The sequence below is a fragment of the Artemia sp. Qi Xiang Cuo genome, chromosome 12 (assembly GCF_049724085.1).
Source record: "Artemia sp. Qi Xiang Cuo chromosome 12, ASM4972408v1, whole genome shotgun sequence".
Lineage (NCBI taxonomy): Eukaryota > Metazoa > Arthropoda > Branchiopoda > Anostraca > Artemiidae > Artemia > Artemia sp. Qi Xiang Cuo.
Window position 1 is genome coordinate 43,840,473 of NC_142805.1, and position 19,568 is coordinate 43,860,040.

Here is a 19,568-nt window from a genome sequence, read left to right on the forward strand (position 1 = left end):
TTTTTCTTTACTTGGTGGTGATTTTTTTAATATTTTATATTATAATTAAAGAGTTTTAGATACTAATTTGACTAATTAAGTGTGTTTTTACTTTAATTTGTGGTCATTAAAAACGAAATTTTTGTGTTAAATAAGTAGTTTTGTATCTTTTAAAAGAGCTTTACAGGGTTTGAGAGACTCAGTTGCCTAATTCCGTGTGGTTTTCCTTTACTTGGTGGTCATTAAAAACGAGATTTTTGTGTTAAATCAGTAGTTTTTGTATCTTTTAAAAGAGCTTTAAGGGGTTTGAGAGACTCAGTTGCCTGATTCCGGGTGGTTTTTCTTTACTTGGTGGTCATTTTTTGTATCTTTTAAATGAGCTTTACAGAGTTTGAGAGACTCAGTTGCCTCATTCCGTGTGGTTTTCCTTTACTTGGTGGTCATTAAAAACAAAATTTTTGTGTTAAATCAGTAGTTTTTGTATCTTTTAAAAGAGCTTTACAGGTTTTGAGAGACTCTGTTGCCTAATTCCGTGTGGTTTTTCTTTACTTGGTGGTCATTAAAAACGAAATTTTTGTGTTAAATAAGTAGTTTTTGTATCTTTTAAAAGAGCTTTAAAGGGTTTGAGAGACTCAGTTGCCTAATTCCGTGTGGTTTTCCTTTACTTGGTGGTCATTACAAACGAAATTTTTGTGTTAAATCAGTAGTTTTTGTATCTTTTAAAAGAGCTTTAAGGGGTTTGAGAGACTCAGTTGCCTGATTCCGTGTGGTTTTTCTTTACTTGGTGGTCATTTGTTGTATCTTGTAAAAGAGCTTTACAGAGTTTGAGAGACTCAGTTGCCTAATTCCGTGTGGTTTTCCTTTACTTAGTGGTCATTAAAAACGAAATTTTTGTGTTGAATAAGTAGTTTTTGCGTATTTTAAAAGAGCTTTACAGGGTTTTAGAGACTCAGTTGCCTGATTCCGTGTGGTTTTCCTTTACTTGGTGTTCATAAAAAAATAAAATAATTTGTTCTATCAGTAGTTTTTGTATATTTTAAAAGAGCTTTACAGCGTTTGAGAGAATCAGTTGCCTAATTCCGTGTGGTTTTACTTTACTTGGTGGTCATTAAAAACGAAATTTTTGTGTTAAATAAGTAGTTTTTGTATCTTTTAAAAGAGCTTTACGGGGATTGAGAGACTCAGTTGCCTGGATTCCATGTGGTTTTTCTTTACTTGGTGGTCATTAAAAACGAAATTTTTGTGTTAAATAAGTAGTTTTTGTATCTTTTAAAAGAGCTTTAAGGGGTTTGAGAGACTCAGTTGCCTTATTCCTTGTGGTTTTTCTTTACTTGGTGGTCATTTGTTGTATCTTTTAAAAGAGCTTTACAGAGTTTGAGAGACTCAGTTGCCTAATTCCGTGTGTTTTTACTTTACTTGTCGGTCATTAAAAACTAAATTTTTGTTTTAAATAAGTAGTTTTTGTATCTTTTAAAAGAGCTTTACAGGGTTTGAGAGACTCAGTTGCCTAATTCCGTGTGGTTTTCCTTTACTTGGTGGTCATTAAAAACTAAATTTTTGTGTTAAATAAGAAGTTTTTGTATCTTTTAAAAGAGATTTAAGGGGTTTGAGAGACTCAGTTGCCTGATTCCGTGTGGTTTTTCTTTACTTGGTAGTCATTTGTTGTATCTTTTAAAAGAGCTTTACAAGGTTTGAGAGACTCAGTTGCCTAATTCCGTGTGGTTTTCCTTTACTTGGTGGTCATTAAAAACGAAAGTTTTGTGTTAAATCAGTAGTTTTTGTATCTTTTAAAAGAGCTTTACAGGGTTTGAGAGACTCAGTTGCCTAATTCCGTGTGGTTTTTCTTTACTTGGTGGTCATTAAAAACGAAATTTGTGTGTTAAATAAGTAGTTTTTGTATCTTTTAAAAGAGCTTTAAGGGGTTTGAGAGACTCAGTTGCCTAATTCCGTGTGGTTTTCCTTTACATGGTGGTCATTAAAAACGAAATTTTTGTGTTAAATCAGTAGTTTTTGTATCTTTTAAAAGAGCTTTAAGGGGTTTGAGAGACTCAGTTGCCTGATTCCGTGTGGTTTTTCTTTACTTGGTGGTCATTTGTTGTATCTTTTAAAAGATCTTTACAGGGTTTGAGAGACTCAGTTGCCTAATTACGTGTGGTTTTGCTTTACTTGGTGGTCATTAAAAACTAAATTTTTGTTTTAAATAAGTAGTTTTTGTATATTTTAAAATAGCTTTACGGGGTTTTAGAGACTAAGTTGCCTGATTACGTGTGGTTTTATATACTTGGTGGTAAATAATAAATTAAATTTTTTTTTAACTCAGGAGTTTTAGTATCTTTTTAAAGATTTTTAAAGGGATTGGGAGACTCAGTTGCCTAATTCCGTGTGTTTTTCCTTTACTTATTAGTCATTACAAAAAAAATTTTTGCGTTAATTAATTAATTTTTGTATCTTTTAAAAGAGACTTACTGGGTTTGAGAGACTCGGGTGCCTGATTCCGCGTGGTTTTTTTTTTCTTGAATGTCATCTGCTGTATCTTTTAAAAGAACTTGACAGAGTTTGAGAGAGTCAGTTGCCTGATTCGATTTTGTTATCCTTTACTTAGTGGTAATTAAAAACTTAAATTGTTTGTTAAATAATTAGTTTTGTATATTTTAAAAGAGCTTTAAATGGTTTGCGAGACTCAGTTGCCTGATTTAGCGTGGTTTTCCTTTACTTGATGGTCATTAAAAACGAAATTTTTGTGTTAAATCAGTAGTTTTTGTATCTTTTAACAGAGCTTTAAGGGGTTTGAGAGACTCAGTTGCCTGATTCTGTGTGGTTTTTCTTTACTTGGTGGTCATTTGTTGTATCTTTTAAAAGAGCTTTACAGAGTTTGAGAGACTCAGTTGCCTAATTCCGTGTGGTTTTCCTTTACTTGGTGGTCATTAAAAACGAAATTTTTGTGTTAAATCATTAGTTTTTGTATCTTTTAAAAGAGCTTTACTGGGTTTGAGAGACTCAGTTGCCTAATTCCGTGTGGTTTTCCTTTACTTGGTGGTCATTAAAAACGAAATTTGTGTGTTAAATAAGTAGTTTTTGTATCTTTTAAAAGAGCTTTAATGGGTTTGAGAGACTCAGTTGCCTTATTCCGTGTGGTTTTCCTTTACTTGGTGGTCATTAAAAAAGAAATTTTTGTGTTTTTTCATTATTGTTTTTATAATTTAAAAGAGATTTAATGGGTTTGAGAGAATAAGTTTCCTGATTCCGTGTGGTTTTTCTTTACTTGTTTTTCTTTTGTTGTATCTTTTAAAAGAACTTTACAGAGTTTGAGAGACTCAGTTGCCTAATTCCGTGTGGTTTTCCTTTACTTGGTGGTCATTAAAAACGAAATTTTTGTGTTAAATCAGTAGTTTTGGTATCTTTTAAAAGAGCTGTACTGGGATTGAGAGACTCAGGTGCCTAATTCTGTGCGGTTTTTCTTTACTTGGTGGTCATTAAAAGCGAAATTTTTGTGTGAAATCAGTAGTTTTTGTATCTTTTAAAAGAGCTTTACAGGGTTTGAGAGACTGAGTTGCCTAATTCAGTCTGTTTTTCCTTTACTTGGTGGTCATTAAAAACGAAATTTTTTTGTTAAATCAGTAGTTTTGTATCTTTTAATAGAGCATTAAGGGGTTTGAGAGACTCAGGGGCAAGAGTACGATTTGATGTTCTGGACGAGTTTGACTTGTTTTGTATCTTTTAAAAGAACATTACAGTGATTGAGAGACTCAGTTGCCTAAGTCCTTATGGTTTTCCTTGACTTGGTGGTCATTAAAAACGAAATTTTTGTGTTAAATCAGTAGTTTTTGTATCTTTTAAAAGAGCTTTACAGGGTTTGAGAGACTCTGTTGCCTGATTCCGGGTGATTCTTGTTTACTTGATGGTCATTAAAAAGAAATTTTTGTGTTAAATTATTATTTTTTGTATATTTTAAAAGAGCTTTACGGGGATTGAGATACTCAGTTGCCGGATTCCGTGTGGTTTTTCTTTTATTGTTTTTAATGAAATTATATAATTGTTTTTTTATTGTTTTGATTTTTTATCATTTAATAGAGCTTTTACGGTTTTGAGAGACTCAGTTGCCTGATTCCGTGTGATTTTTCTTTACTTGGTGATCATGTGTTGTATCTTTTAAAAGAGCTTTACAGAGTTTGAGAGACTCAGTTGCCTAATTCCGTGTGGTTTTACTTTATTTGGTGGTCATTAAAAACGAAATTTTTGTGTTAAATAAGTAGTTTTGTATCTTTTAAAAGAGCTTTACAGGGTTTGAGAGACTCAGTTGCCTAATTCCGTGTGGTTTTCCTTTACTTGGTGGTCATTAAAAACGAAATTTTTGTGTTAAATCAGTAGTTTTTGTATCTTTTAAAAGAGCTTTAAGGGGTTTGAGAGACTCAGTTGCCTGATTCCGTGTGGTTTTTCTTTACTTGGTGGTCATTTATGGTATCTTTTAAATGAGCTTTACAGAGTTTGAGAGACTCAGTTGCCTAATTACGTGTGGTTTTCCTTTACTTGGTGGTCATTAAAAACAAAATTTTTGTGTTAAATCAGTAGTTTTTGTATCTTTTAAAAGAGCTTTACAGGGTTTGAGAGACTCAGTTGCCAAATTCCGTGTGGTTTTTCTTTACTTGGTGGTCATTAAAAACGAGATTTTTGTGTTAAATAAGTAGTTTTTGTATCTTTTAAAAGAGCTTTAAGGGGTTTGAGAGACTCAGTTGCCTAATTCCGTGTGGTTTTCCTTTACTGGGTGGTCATTACAAACGAAATTTTTGTGTTAAATCAGTAGTTTTTGTATCTTTTAAAAGAGCTTTAAGGGGTTTGAGAGACTTAGTTGCCTGATTCCGCGTGGTTTTTTTTTACTTGGTGGTCATTTGTTTTATCTTTTAAAAGAGCTTTACAGGGTTTGAGAAACTCAGTTGCCTGATTCCGTGTTGTTTTCCTTTACTTGTTGGTCATTAAAAACGAAATTTTTTTTTTAAATAAGTATTTTTTTTATCTTTTAAAAGAGCTTTACAGAGTTTGAGAGACTCAGTTGCCTAATTACGTGTGGTTTTAATTTACTTGGTGGTCATTAAAAACGAAATTTTTTTTTTAAATAAGTATTTTTTGTATCTTTTAAAAGAGCTTTACTGTGTTTGAGAGACTCAGTTGCCTAATTCCGTTTGGATTTACTTTACTTGGTGGTCATTAAAAACGAAATTTTTGTGTTAAATAAGTAGTTTTTGTATCTTTTAAAAGATCTTTAAGGTGTTTGAGAGACTCAGTTGCCTAATTCCGTGTGGTTTTCCTTTACTTGGTGATAATTAAAAACGAAATTTTTGTGTTAAATAAGTAGTTTTTGTATCTTTTAAAATAGCTTTAAGGGGTTTGAGAGACTCAGTTGGCTGATTCCGTGTGGTTTTTCTTTACTTGGTGGTCATTTGTTGTATATTTTAAAAGATCTTTACAGAGTTTGAGAGACTCAGTTGCCTAATTCCGTGTGGTTTTCCTTTTCTTGGTGTTCATTAAAATCGAAATTTTTGTGTTAAATAAGTAGTTTTTTTATCTTTTAAAAGAGCTTTACAGGGTTTGAGAGACTCAGTTGCCTAATTCCGTGTGGTTTTTCTTTACTTGGTGGTCATTAAAAACGAAATTTTTGTGTTAAATAAGTAGTCTTTGTATCTTTTAAAAGAGCTTTACGGGGATTGAGAGACTCAGTTGCCGGATTCCATGTGGTTTTCCTTTACTTGGTGGTCATTAATAACAAAATTTTTGTGTTATATAAGGATTTGTTGTATCTTATAATAGAGATTTAATGGGTTTGAGAGACTCAGATTCCTTATTCAATGTTGTTTTCCATTTCTTTTTTATAATTTTGTGTATATTTTAAAATAACTTTAAAGGGTTTGAGAGACTTAGTTGCCTGATTACTTGTGGTTTTCCTTTACTTAGAGGTCAATAAAAACGAAATTTTTTTTGTTGATTAAGTAGTTTTTGTATCTTTTAAAATAGCTGTATGGGATTTGAGAGACTCAGTTGCCTGATTCCGTGTGTTTTTTCTTTACTTGGAGGTCATTTGTTGTATCTTTTAAAAGTGCTTTACAGGGTTTGAGAGACTCAGTTGCCTAATTCCGTGTGGTTTTTCTTTACTTGGTGGTCATTAAAAACGAAATTTTTGTGTTAAATCAGTAGTTTTTGTATCTTTTAAAAGAGCTTTACAGGGTTTGAGAGACTCAGTTGCCTAATTCCGTGTGGTTTTTGTTTACTTGTTGGTCATTAAAAAAGAAATTTGTTTGATAATTAAGTAGTCTGTATCTTTTAAAAGAGCTTTACGGGGATTGAGAGACTCAGTTGCCGGATTCCATGTGGTTTTTCTTTACTTGGTGGCCATTAAAAACGAAATTTTTATGTTACATCAGTAGTTTTTGTATCTTTTAAAAGAGCTTTAAGGGGTTTGAGAGACTCAGTTGCCTGATTCCGTGTGGTTTTTCTTTACTTGGTGGTCATTTGTTGTATCTTTTAAAAGAGCTTTACAGAGTTTGAGAGACTCAGTTGCCTAAGTCCGTGTTTTTTTACTTTACTTGGTGGTCATTAAAAAAGAAAAATTTGTGTTAAATAAGGAGGTTATGAATATATTATAATTTAATTAAGGGTATTGTGAGAATCAGTAGACAGATTCAGAGTGGTTTTTCTTTACTTGGTGGTCATTAAAAACGAAATTTTTGTGTTAAATAAGTAGTTTTTGTATCTTTTAAAAGAACTTTACGGGGATTGAGAGACTCAGTTTTACCTTGTCACAGTTACATTTTCTTGATTTTTCAAAGTTCATTTTGAATTTCTTTCGTTGAAATGCAAGAGTTGGAATATTTCAGTAGTGTTTGATTGTGGTTTACCTTGTCACAGTTACATTTTCTTGATTTTTCAAAGTTCATTTTGAATTTCTTTCGTTGAAATGCAAGAGTTGGAATTTTTCAGTAGTGTTTGGTTGTGGTTTAACTTGTCAAAGTTACATTTTCTTTATTTTTCAAAGTTCATTTTGAATTTCTTTAGTTGAATTGCAAGAGTTGGAATATTTCAGTAGTTTGGTTGTGGTTTACCTTGTCACAGTTACATTTTCTTGATTTTTCAAAGTTCATTTTGAATTTCTTCCGTTGAAATGCAAGAGTTGGAATATTTCAGTAGTGTTTGGTTGTGGTTTACCTTGTCACATATACATTTTATTGATTTTACAACGTTCATTTTTAATTTCTGTCTTTTTAATTCTTTATTTTTTTTTTATAATGAGCTGTTTGTCGTTTTCTCCATTTTAAAAGATACATTTTCATTATTTTTAAAATTTAATTCTGTATTTCTTTAGATGAAATGCAAGAGTTGGAATATTTCAGTAGTGTTTGGTTATGGTTTACCTTGTCACAGTTACATTTTCTTGATTTTTCAAAGTTCATTTTGAATTTCTTTCGTTGAAATGCAAGAGTTGGAATATTTCAGTAGTGTTTGGTTGTGGTTTACCTTGTCACAGTTACATTTTCTTGATTTTTCAAAGTTCATTTTGAATTTCTTTCGTTGAAATGCAAGAGTTGGAATATTTCAGTAGTGTTTGGTTGTGGTTTACCTTGTCACAGTTACATTTTCTTGATTTTTCAAAGTTCATTTTGAATTTCTTTCGTTGAAATGCAAGAGTTGGAATATTTCAGTAGTGTTTGGTTGTGGTTTACCTTGTCACAGTTACATTTTCTTGATTTTTCAAAGTTCATTTTGAATTTCTTTCGTTGAAATGCAAGAGTTGGAATATTTCAGTAGTGTTTGGTTGTGGTTTACCTTGTCACAGTTACATTTTCTTGATTTTTCAAAGTTCATTTTGAATTTCTTTCGTTGAAATGCAAGAGTTGGAATATTTCAGTAGTGTTTGGTTGTGGTTTACCTTGTCACAGTTCAATTTTCTTAATTTTTCAATGTTCATTTTGATTTTCATTCGTTGAAATGCAATATTTGGAATATTTCAGTTGTGTGTCGTCGTGGTTTACCTTGTCACAGGTACATTTTCTTGATTTTTCAAAGATCATTTTGTAAATAATAAGTTGTCATTATCTAGTATTTCTATTGCAGTATTTTTTGGTTGTTGTTTACATTGTCACAGTTACATTTTATTGATTTTTCAAAGTTAATTTTGAATCATCCAAGAAACGTGATTAAACACGTTTTTAAACTACATGCTATTTGCATGACTTTCCTTGGCACCTTTCCAAACGAGCGGGGATTCCCCGCTGGTTCCTACACATTGCAAAAAAGTGAGCAGCACGAAAACTCAACATTTTCAACCAGACTGGTTTTTTAGACAACACACCCACAGAGCAAGCCTGACACGGGTAGGACCCTCACCACCAAGGTTAGGTTAGATTAGGTTAAGTTACCTAACATTTCTAGGTTAACTTACATCAGGTTAAGTGGCGCGCCACTTAACCTGGTTGGTTGGTTGTCTGGTTGAAAACGTGGAGTTTTCGTACTGCTCACTTTTTTGCAATGTGTAGGAACCAGCGGGGAATCCCCGCTCGTTTGGAAAGGTGCCAAGGAAAGGCATGCAAATAGCATGTAGTTTAAAAACGTGTTTAATCACGTTTCTTGAATGATTCAAAATGAACTTTGAAAAATCAAGAAAATGTAACTGTGACAAGGTAAACCACAAGCAAACACTACTGAAATATTCCAACTCTTGCATTTCAACGAAAGAAATTCAAAATGAACTTTGAAAAATCAAGAAAATGTAACTGTGACAAGGTAAACCACAACCAAACACTACTGAAATATTCCAACTCTTGCATTTCAACGAAAGAAATTCAAAATGAACTTTGAAAAATCAAGAAAATGTAACTGTGACAAGGTAAACCACAACCGAACACTACTGAAATATTCCAACTCTTGCATTTCAACGAAAGAAATTCAAAATAAACTTTGAAAAATCATGAGAATGTAACTGTGACAAGGTAAACCACAACCAAACACTACTGAAATATTCCAACTCTTGCATTTCAACGAAAGAAATTCAAAATGAACTTTGAAAAATCAAGAAAATGTAACTGTGACAAGGTAAACCACAACCAAACACTACTGAAATATTCCAACTCTTGCATTTCAACGAAAGAAATTCAAAATGAACTTTGAAAAATCAAGAAAATGTAACTGTGACAAGGTAAACCACAACCAAACACTACTGAAATATTCCAACTCTTGCATTTCAACGAAAGAAATTCAAAATGAACTTTGAAAAATCAAGTAAAATAAACACTGACAAGGTAAACTACAACCAAACACTACTGAAATATTCCAACTCTTGCATTTCAACGAAAGAAATTCAAAATGAACTTTGAAAAATCAAGAAAATGTAACTGTGACAAGGTAAACCACAACCAAACACTACTGAAATATTCCAACTCTTGCATTTCAACGAAAGAAATTCAAAATGAACTTTGAAAAATCAAGAAAATGTAACTGTGACAAGGTAAACCACAACCAAACACTACTGAAATATTCCAACTCTTGCATTTCAACGAAAGAAATTCAAAATGAACTTTGAAAAATCAAGAAAATGTAACTGTGACAAGGTAAACCATAACCAAACACTACTGAAATATTCCAACTCTTTCATCTCAACTAAAGAAATTAAAACTGAAAAATGAATAATAAAGAAAATGTATCTTTGTCAAGTAAAAAAAAAAAAAAAAAATTCTTAAATATTAAAACTCTTTAATTTCTACTAAATAAATTAAAAAAGAACTTTGAAAAATCAAGAAAATGTAACTGTGACAAGGTAAAACTGAGTCTCTCAATCCCCGTAAAGCTCTTTTAAAAGATACAAAAACTACTTATTTAACACAAAAATTTCGTTTTTAATGACCACCAAGTAAAGAAAAACCACACGGAATCAGGCAACTGAGTCTCTCAAGCCCCTTAAAGCTCTTTTAAAAGATACAAAAACTACTTATTTAACACAAAAATTTCGTTTTTAATGACCATCAAGTAAAGAAAAATCACACGGAATTAGGCAACTGAATCTCTCAAACCCTGTAAAGCTCTTTTAAAAGATACAACAAATGACCACCAAGTAAAGAAAAACTACACGGAATCAGGCAACTGAGTCTCTCAAACCCCTTAAAGCTCTTTTAAAAGATACTGATTTAACAAAAAAATTTATTTTTTAATGACCAACAATTAAAGTAAAACCACACGGAATTAGGCAACTGAGTCTCTCAAACTCTGTAATGCTCTTTTAAAAGATACAACAAATGACCACCAAGTAAAGAAAAACCACACGGAATCAGGCAACTGAGTCTCTCAAAACCGTTAAATCTCTTTTAAAAGATACAAAAAATAAATATTTAAAAAAAAAAGTAATTTTTTAATGACCAACACTTAAAGTAAAACAACATGGAATACGGCACCTGAGTCTCTCAATCCCCGTAAAGCTCTTTTAAAAGATACAAAAACTAATTATTTGACACAAAAATTTCGTTTTTAATGACCACCAAGTAAAGAAAAACCACACGGAATTAGGCAACTGAGTCTCTCAAACCCTGTACAGCTCTTTTAAAAGATACAAAAACTACTGATTTAACACAAAAATTTCGTTTTTAATAATCACCAAGTAAAGGAAAACCACACGGAATTAGGCAACTGAGTCTCTCAAACTCTGTAAAGTTCTTTTAAAAGATACAACAAATGACAAACAAATAAAGAAAAATCACACGTAATCAGGCAAATGAGTCTCTCAAACACATTAAAGCTATATTAAAATATAAAAAAACTACTGATTTAAAACTAAAATTTCTTTTTTAATGAACAACAAGTAAAGGACAACCACACGGAATTAGGCAACTGAGTCTCTCAAACCCCTTAAAGCTCTTTTAAAAGATACAAAAACTACTTATTTAACACAAAAATTTAGTTTTTAATGACCATCAAGTAAAGAAAAACCACACGGAACCAGGCAACAGAGTCTCTCAAACCCTGTAAAGCTCTTTTAAAAGATACAAAAAAACTAAAATAAAACAAAAATTTCGTTTTTAATGACCACCAAGTAAAGGAAAACCACACGGAATTAGGCAACTGAGTCTCTCAAACTCTGTAAAGCTCTTTTAAAAGATAAAACAAATGACCACCAAGTACATAAAAACCACACGGAATAAGGCAACTGCTTCTCTCAAAATCATTCCATCTCTTTTAAAAGATACAAAAAACTACTTATTTAACACAAAAATTTCGTTTTTAATTACCATCAAGTAAAGAAAAACCTCAAGGAATCCGGCACTTGAGTCTCTCAATCTCTGTAAAGCTCTTTTAAAAGATAAAACAACTAATTATTTAAAACAAAAATTTTTTTTTTAATGACCACAAATTAAAGTAAAACCACAAGTAATTAGGCAACTGAGTCTCTAAAACTCTGTAAAGCTCTTTTAAAATATACAACAAATGACCACCAAGTAAAGAAAAACAACAGGGAATTAGGCAACTGAGTCTCTCAAACCCCTTAAATCTCTATTAAAAGATACTAAAACTAATTATATAACACACAAATTTCTTTTGTAATTATCACTAAGTAAAGCAAAACCACAGGGAACTAGGCAACTGAGTCTCTCAAACCCGATAAAGCTCTATAAAAAGATACTACAACTGATGATATAAAACACAATAATAGTTTTTAATTACAATTAAGTAAAGGAAAACCACACGGAATGAGGCAACTGAGTGTCTCAAACCCTGTAAAGCTCTTTTAAAAGATACAGAAACTACTGATTTAACACAAAAATTTATTTTTTAATGACAGCCAAGTAAATGAAAACTTCACGGACTTAGGCGGCTGAGTATTTCAAACCCCGTAAAGCTCTTTTAAAAGATACAACAAATGACCTCCAAGTAAAGAAAAAAAATTTTTAATCATGCAACTGAGTTTCTCAAATCCCATAAAGCTCTTTTAAAAGATACAAAAACTACTGATTTAACACACAAATTTCGTTTTTAATGACCACCAAGTAAAGGACAACCACAAGGAATAAGGCAACTGAGTCTCTCAATCCCTTTAAAGCTCTTTTAAAATATAAAAAAACTAATTATTTAACTAAAAAATTTAGTTTTTAATTACCACAAAGTAAAGTAAAACCACACGGAATTAGGCAACTGAGTCTCTCAAACCCTGTAAAGCTCTTTTAAAAGATACAACAAATGACCACCAAGTAAAGAAAAACCACACGGAATCAGGCAACTGAGTCTCTCAAACCCCTTAAAGCTCTTTTAGAAGATACAAAAACTACTGATTTAACACAAAAATTTCGTTTTTAATGACCACCAAGCAAAGAAAAACCACATGGAATCCGGCAACTGAGTCTCTCAATCCCCGTAAAGCTCTTTTAAAAGATACAAAAACTACTTATTTAACACAAAAAGTTTGTTTTTAATGACCACCAAGTAAAGAAGAACCACACTGAATCATGCAACTGAGTCTCTCAAACCCTGTAAAGCTCTTTTAAAAGATACAAAAACTACTGATTTAACACAAAAATTTCGTTTTTAATGACCACCAAGTAAAGGAAAACCACAAGGAATAAGGCAACTGAGTCTCTCAAACTCAGTAAAGCTCTTTTAAAAGATACAACAAATAACCACCAAGTAAAGAAAAACCACACGGAATCAGGCAACTGAGTCTCTCAAACCCATTAAATCTCTTTTAAAAGATAAAAAAACTACTTATTTAACACAAAAATTTCGTTTTTAATGACCACCAAGTAAAGGAAAACCACACGGAATTAGGCAACTGAGTCTCTCAAACCCTGTAAAGCTCTTTTAAAAGATACAAAAACTACTTATTTAACACAAAAATTTCGTTTTTAATGACCACCAAGTAAAGAAAAACCACACGGAATCCGGCAACTGAGTCTCTCAATCCTCGTAAAACTCTTTTAAAAGATACAAAAACTACTTATTTAAAACAAAAACTTCGTTTTTAATGAGCACTAAGTAAAGAAAAACCACACGGAATCAGGCAACTGAGTCTCTCAAACCCCTTAAAGCTCTTTTAAAAGATACAACAACTACTTATTTAACACAAAAATTTCGTTTTTAATGAGCACTAAGTCAAGAAAAAACACACGGAATCAGGCAACTGAGTCTCTCAAAACCCTGAAAGCTCTTTTAAAAGATACAAAAACTACTTATTTAACACAAAATACAGGCAAGCAGATAACATGGAAATTCCTATACACGCAAGCAAATAACTGAGTTATTTTTACGTAACAATTTTCAACTTAAAACCATTCTAATTATAGCATCCTATTTCTCATTCTTTAATTACCTGTGAGGCATTCTTAACCATCGCAATATCTTTACGCAAATACCTTTTCGCAAAAAATTCGCAAATCTTGTAAACTAAAGAAGTAATTACCCTTTTCAAAAACATTAGTCCTTCTATTAATGAATCCATGAAACGAAACCAGTCTGATAGCATCACACAATCTCGCTCCTAGTTACAAAAATGGAATGCAAGTAGCATTCGTAGTAATAGGTTTAAAAACCTATTAGCCAAGTTTAAAAAAAAAACAACCTACTAATCAACTTACAGATGAATGACCACGGATTTAACCTAAAAAAAAAAACTTGTACATCATGAACTAGACATCTACGTCAGAAAAACTTGTCCTTAAATTGCGTAAATCTCTTTGAAAGGGTGTAATGACCAGTAGAATAGGATATCTATCAGAAAAAATCTGTTTGGTACGGGGGCGTACGCAAAGTATATAGCTTCAAGCAAATTCCATATGATATTTCAAATTGCTATAGCTTCACCCAAATTCCATGTGAAAGCAAAGTATTTCCTATATGTGTAAGCAAATTCAAAAGATGGTTACTACTTATATTTGCACATTAGGGGGGGGGGGGAGAGGCAAAGCACAGCATAAATTAAATACGTAACCTAACCTAAGCCAACCTAGGTACTTCCCCCCCCCCTAAACCAAACCGCCCAAAAACTAAAGTTTAAATATTGTAAACGGACTGAGAAACCACTGTTTGCAATGCTCGGCATAGGAATTCTCCGTTGAAATAGCCTGTTTGACTAGTTTCTTTTGTCATCTTCGCTGTACAATATGTCGCGGATCTCCCAGCTAATAGAACAGTACAAAAACTTGTTTTAGTTTTTTCATTCTTCCATAAAATAAAAAAAAATGTCTCCTATTTTCCTGTGACAGCCAATAAAACGATTTTGAAAGAACTTTAGCGGTTACGAATTATGAATCCAAAAATGATGATTGCCAAATTTAGTAGTACATGACCTGTCCAGATGTCACGCCAATTATGACCACTTGCCCACTTTTTACATCCGTTACGATTTTAGCGTCAAAGCAATTTATTGATTCTTAAACATGTAGATAATAGCTTTCTTTAATAAGAAGAATTAACATAAAAAACGGTAGAACACCTGTTTGTCATCAAGTAATTTTTTTAAGAAGCTAATTCGACCGTGTCTATAATAAAATGTATTTTTAAAGAGTGTTCATTGGTGAGCACAAAATAAATATCAAAAATCTTGAAGACTTTTATGCCAAGCAGATCTTTTCTGTTATACCTACACCATTATATCTAGAGTCTACACAGGGTAACCGGTTTTTATAACGGATCAAACAATGGAAACAACTCACCACTGCACCAAGTCGCCTGAGGCCAACACAGCTACGCAAGCTCCTCCTGCATCCCAATCTATTCAAATCCTCCCTCTTTATACCCTCCCAGGAAGTTCCCATTTCCTTTAAATCTTTCTTCATGGCATCCTCCCACCCCAACCGCGGATGACCTGCTTCCTGTTTAGCCCTAGACGGTTGGCCGAAAAGACAATCTTCGCCAATCTGTCATCCTTCATCCTCAGAACGTGCCATAGCCATCTCAACCTGTGTCGCATTATAGCCCTAGAAAGCAGGATTGAACCAAACTTTTCGTACTGGTTACTGTTTGAAATACGGTCAGTCAGCCGGATCCCCAGAACAAGAACAACACAAAAATACACTGTTTAGGGTTATAGATGTGCATATCAAGGGAGGGGTGGGGACATCGTCAGGGTAATAACCCTTATGTTGAAAAGGAGGATAAAATAAGGAACCTATTAATGTCATCTTTATTTTAGTTAGTTTTGAATATAGACTAAGGTTATATATAAGATCATCAGGGGGATAGGAGCAAACTGTCAAAAACGTGACTTTAAGCATAAAAAAGCATAAAATTAGCAATCTATAAATGCCTCCCTTTTTATTCCAGCGACGAGTAAACGACTAAGAAACATTTCTTAAATAGTGGTATAGATATAACGGAAAAGATCCCGCCAGGTGATGGGTTCGTTAAAACCTAACCAACAAGCGTCTTTCTTTTCTAATTTTCTCCGTTGTTTGTCTCAAGGGCTTAACGGAATCTGCTTCTGAATGATTCATGTGACCAAGTAGGCGATACAGTTTTAAAAAGAAGAAGAAGCAATCAAAATAAATGAAAACAAACCTGTTCCGCGGGACAAGTGGAGACGGCCGGTTTTCTGTAAAATCTTTATGGTCCTCTACAGCGTTGCTAACTAGTGTCTGATCACTTTCATTAGAGTCAAAACTAGTAAAACCACCAAAGTTGACATTTCTCAGAACATTTTCTTTTCCGGTCTTGCTCTCAGTTTTAAGAATCGACTGAATTCCTTCACTTCCATCAATTCCGTCTGTTGGACCGAAAAATGATATCCCAGAAAGAAAATTTTTAGCAGCCTTACGTCGATTAAATTGCGCCACTTCACTCATTTTTACGTAGTTCTAAAATGTTTTGATTTAAATTTGATCACAATAAATTCTTGTCTTAAACATTTGCGGGGCATCATTTTATAACATTAGCATTCTCTGCAGGTTTAGGTTGACTTATAATCTGAAAATAAAGATAGTTATATCTATAACAATGGAATCATCTTCTGAAAACATCTTAGATCCATAATTCTCCTAAAAAGTTAAAAGTGGAAGAAAAAGTGAATGTCAGAAGAGCCACAAGCCCAATTTATGCCACCAGTAATGCTGATTTTTATTACTGCATCTTCGTAGGGACCGTCATATATTATCACTGAATGCTAGATCATTTTTCATCTGTATGGAAAGTCAGGAATCGAGTTTTCTACTAAAAGTTGACAGGTAGAAGGAAACACTACAAGCGTGACTGTGGCACAATTTTTCCATAAAGAAACTTGTCCATGCCTCTATCCATACAGGTTGATAACCAGTATAAGATTCTAATTTAAACAAGACGGAGCTTGCCTAAGAACATTTTGTGAGTCATTATCCTTTTTTTTCATACGTACCGCAACAATGAGGTCTCAGTCCGTAGAATTTTTTAAACAGTATATCTCATGAGTATATTTTTGCACAATGGGACTGATATCACCAACGTTGGTCCGCTGATCAAAGATAGTTGAACAGTGGAGAGAAGAAAAAAAAGAAGAGAAAATTACATCTAAGAAAGGAGCAAAGACTAAGCTCCAATTTCTTTAGCAATGAGAGAGCCGTTAAAATCTAGAAAACACATTTGATACGATGACCCTCCTTCAATCTAAAACACAGAAAATGACATGAATAACGCAACCGATATCGCAAACAGCATTAAGTTGCAACAATAGATGGCAGCACTCCCAGTACCTTTCAGTATCTTTAGGTTGACCATTTGTATTCTATGAAGATATTTTAATGATAGGGCAAAGGACTGTCGTATATATTAAGCACTTTTAGATTTTAGACCCACTTTAATTTGGAACTGCTGTTTTCTTGCTTTTCTGCTTGAACGCAGCTTTCAGCTCGAAAAAGGGAATAGGACTCAACGAAATTTATCTTCCTCTGGAAGTTTTCAAAATAGTATTTCTCATGAACATATTTTATATTACAATAAAACTGCTGTAATAAACTTTGATCAATTTATCAAAGGTAGTTAGCTTTATCAAAATATAAAGTGGAAAATTGTATCTGTAGATTGTATTGCACTAATAAAGGAGCAAATGCTATACCCAAATCGTTTTGAATTGAGAGGACTATTAAGGTTTATAAGAAGCATCTGATACCATTCCTATGCTTCAGTGAAGAACGTGGAGACTTAAACAAAAAACTCAACCAATATCGCAAAGAGAAGTGGGTTGCAACACTAAATGGCAGCACTTTTGCACCCCTGGCAAAATACTCTTTTTCGGATTTCCACATTTAGTATTTACATTCTATGAAGGTATTTAGACGACGGGAAAAGTAACCGTCCTGTGTTTTAAGCACTTTCAGATTTTAGGCTAACTTCAATTCGAGACTGATATCTGCTTGAGCAGGACTTTTCACGCGAGAGAGGGGACATGGTTCAAAGAAAATAGAAGCTTAGGGGAACAGCTACACATGGTCCTCCCTGACAAAAATTATAAAAATTCGACTTCAACTCAAACACTGAACGCTTTGACACAAGCAAAACTGTTTTGTTTTATGCAAGAATTAAACTCGGTTTTTCAAAATGTAATACCCCATTCATCAATTTGGCCTAACCTGCACACTTTTCGTGCAAACCCCAGATGCGATAAACAAAAGGACAAAATCGAATTGTTGCTTTAGGACCGTCGGGGCCCTCCTTTGGTTCAGTTGGACATGCCTTGTAAGTTTAAGCCGATCGGGGTAAAAACTTCGGCCCACTTTCACGTGTCACACATCGATTCAATCAAACTTCAAAACACATCGTCTTCGTATACGTCTACCCGGCCTTGTCGACATGTCCTTTAATATTCAAATCAAACAGAGACGAAACACATTTTGGCCCCATTTATGGATGTCACAAATTGACACAGCCGAGATTTTCAACTTTTTTCTGTGAAAGAGTCCACCAGGTCATATAACTTATTAATATAGTTGTCAGCCTGATTGCAGATAGAAATTTATTCCCCCGTTTTAGAGCATTAAAACTCTTTCAGTCTGTTGGTCTGGACTGAACAAAAACATCATGAGTTCTGATTAAAAGGAAAAAAAAACTTAAGCTTGGGCGGAACATAATCATTTTTTAAGCTCATTCTGTGTATAGGGGCCCACTTAACCCAAGGAATTAACCCAAGCTTTTCAAAAATAATTATTATCCCTTTTTTAGGCCCCATTTTCGGGTGAAAAATATTTATTAAACAAAATATTTTGTTCCAATCCAAAGTTCAATTGCCTTGATTTACATCGATCAAATGTTGCATATACCACGGAATAAATTCTGCTCGTGTCAGCGCTTATAGTTGCTCTTTACTCTCATGTGATAATACTTGTTACACTTTGTTTAATAGCAGATAAAGCGTTCCTGTTTGATCTAGGTCGACTTATTGGGTAGGAGCTTTCAAGGATCGTTCGCCAGGCCAGTATATCAAAATTTAAAAACGGTATTCTCTGGAAACAGCACGGGTTGTTGAGTAAATCAAAAGACTCTATGTATGTCCACCATTTCCCATGAAGTGCTTGTGAGATCCTCCAAATAAGGGCGAAATCACTTTTATTGTAAAACTTGACTATCCTTATGATATAATTATGTTTTAAATAACCTACAGCCCTTCCACTAGGAGCTGTAGGGGGGGGGACATATCTATTGGACCTTTCGATTATGCTGAACCAAGCAGCTATCTCGAAATTTCGATCAGATGTCTTTTGGGAAAAAGGGGCGGGGTAAGGGGTGGCCCTTCAATCTGTTTGGTTACTTAAATAGAGCACTAGAACTTTCGAATTGGCCCACTCCCGATCTTCGGGGGCTCTTGGTTCGATACGATCATCCCTGGGGACGACAAAAAAATGAATAAATAGATAAATAGGCATCCGTGGTCCATTTTTTGAAAAAAATAAATAAATACAAAATACCACACTTTTGTAGATAACAGCTTGAAAGTAATAGAGTAGGATTCTCTGATCGCTTTGTAAGCGGAGAAGGGCCAGATGCCTCGAAGAGGGCATCTTAATGCCGAAACATCCTAACTCTCATTAAGCCTTCAGACAGATAAAGAATTAGTTCTAAGGAAGGGCGAGGTAGAATTTGGTGCATAATCAGTCCTAATTTCCGGGAATATCTGTGGTCTACGCCTTAATTCTGAAATTAAAGAGTAACATTAAACCCCAAAATAAGCAGAATTTATTTCGTATACAAGGACTCTGCCCTATCTTCACCCCCCCCCCCTCATTGTCGTGTAAACATCAGAGAATGCTTATTCGATCGAAAATTAACAGATCTAGTCCCCTTTTTAAAAGTCAAAAGTGATTGGAGATCAACCAGCCCCAGCCCTAGAGCCTTTTTGATATCTGGTCCTTTGTAGCCACGTAGGGGGTCTGATCGACATTTCAAGGTACCTATTTTGTGTTTTCTCTGCGGATGCCCAATTTTTCATGTGGGGGAAATTTCCACGGGAGGGGAGGGGAATTATTCAGGTGGAATTCTCTGGGGAGGGGGTTTCCAGGGGGGCTTCCGAATGGGAATTTTTCAGGAAAAATACGCCTAGCACTGCATACAAAATATCTTTTGACTTACCAAGCAAGTTCAATGTGAATAGTTTCGACGTTATACAG

At 33.6% G+C, this 19,568-nt stretch overlaps 1 protein-coding gene across 4 annotated transcripts in view; it reads right to left on the reverse strand.

Moving 5' to 3' along the window:
- LOC148946154 (CDK5 and ABL1 enzyme substrate 1) overlaps positions 1-19,568 on the reverse strand; it is a 129,367-nt gene that overhangs the window by 50,840 nt on the left and 58,959 nt on the right. For all 4 annotated transcript variants that reach the window (XM_089098223.1, XM_089098221.1, XM_089098222.1 and 1 more), the window contains exon 2: positions 15,499-15,903. In XM_089098223.1, the coding sequence (XP_088954349.1) occupies positions 15,499-15,782 (284 nt within the window). In that variant the 5' untranslated portion in view covers positions 15,783-15,903. The remainder of the gene's footprint in view (positions 1-15,498; positions 15,904-19,568) is intronic.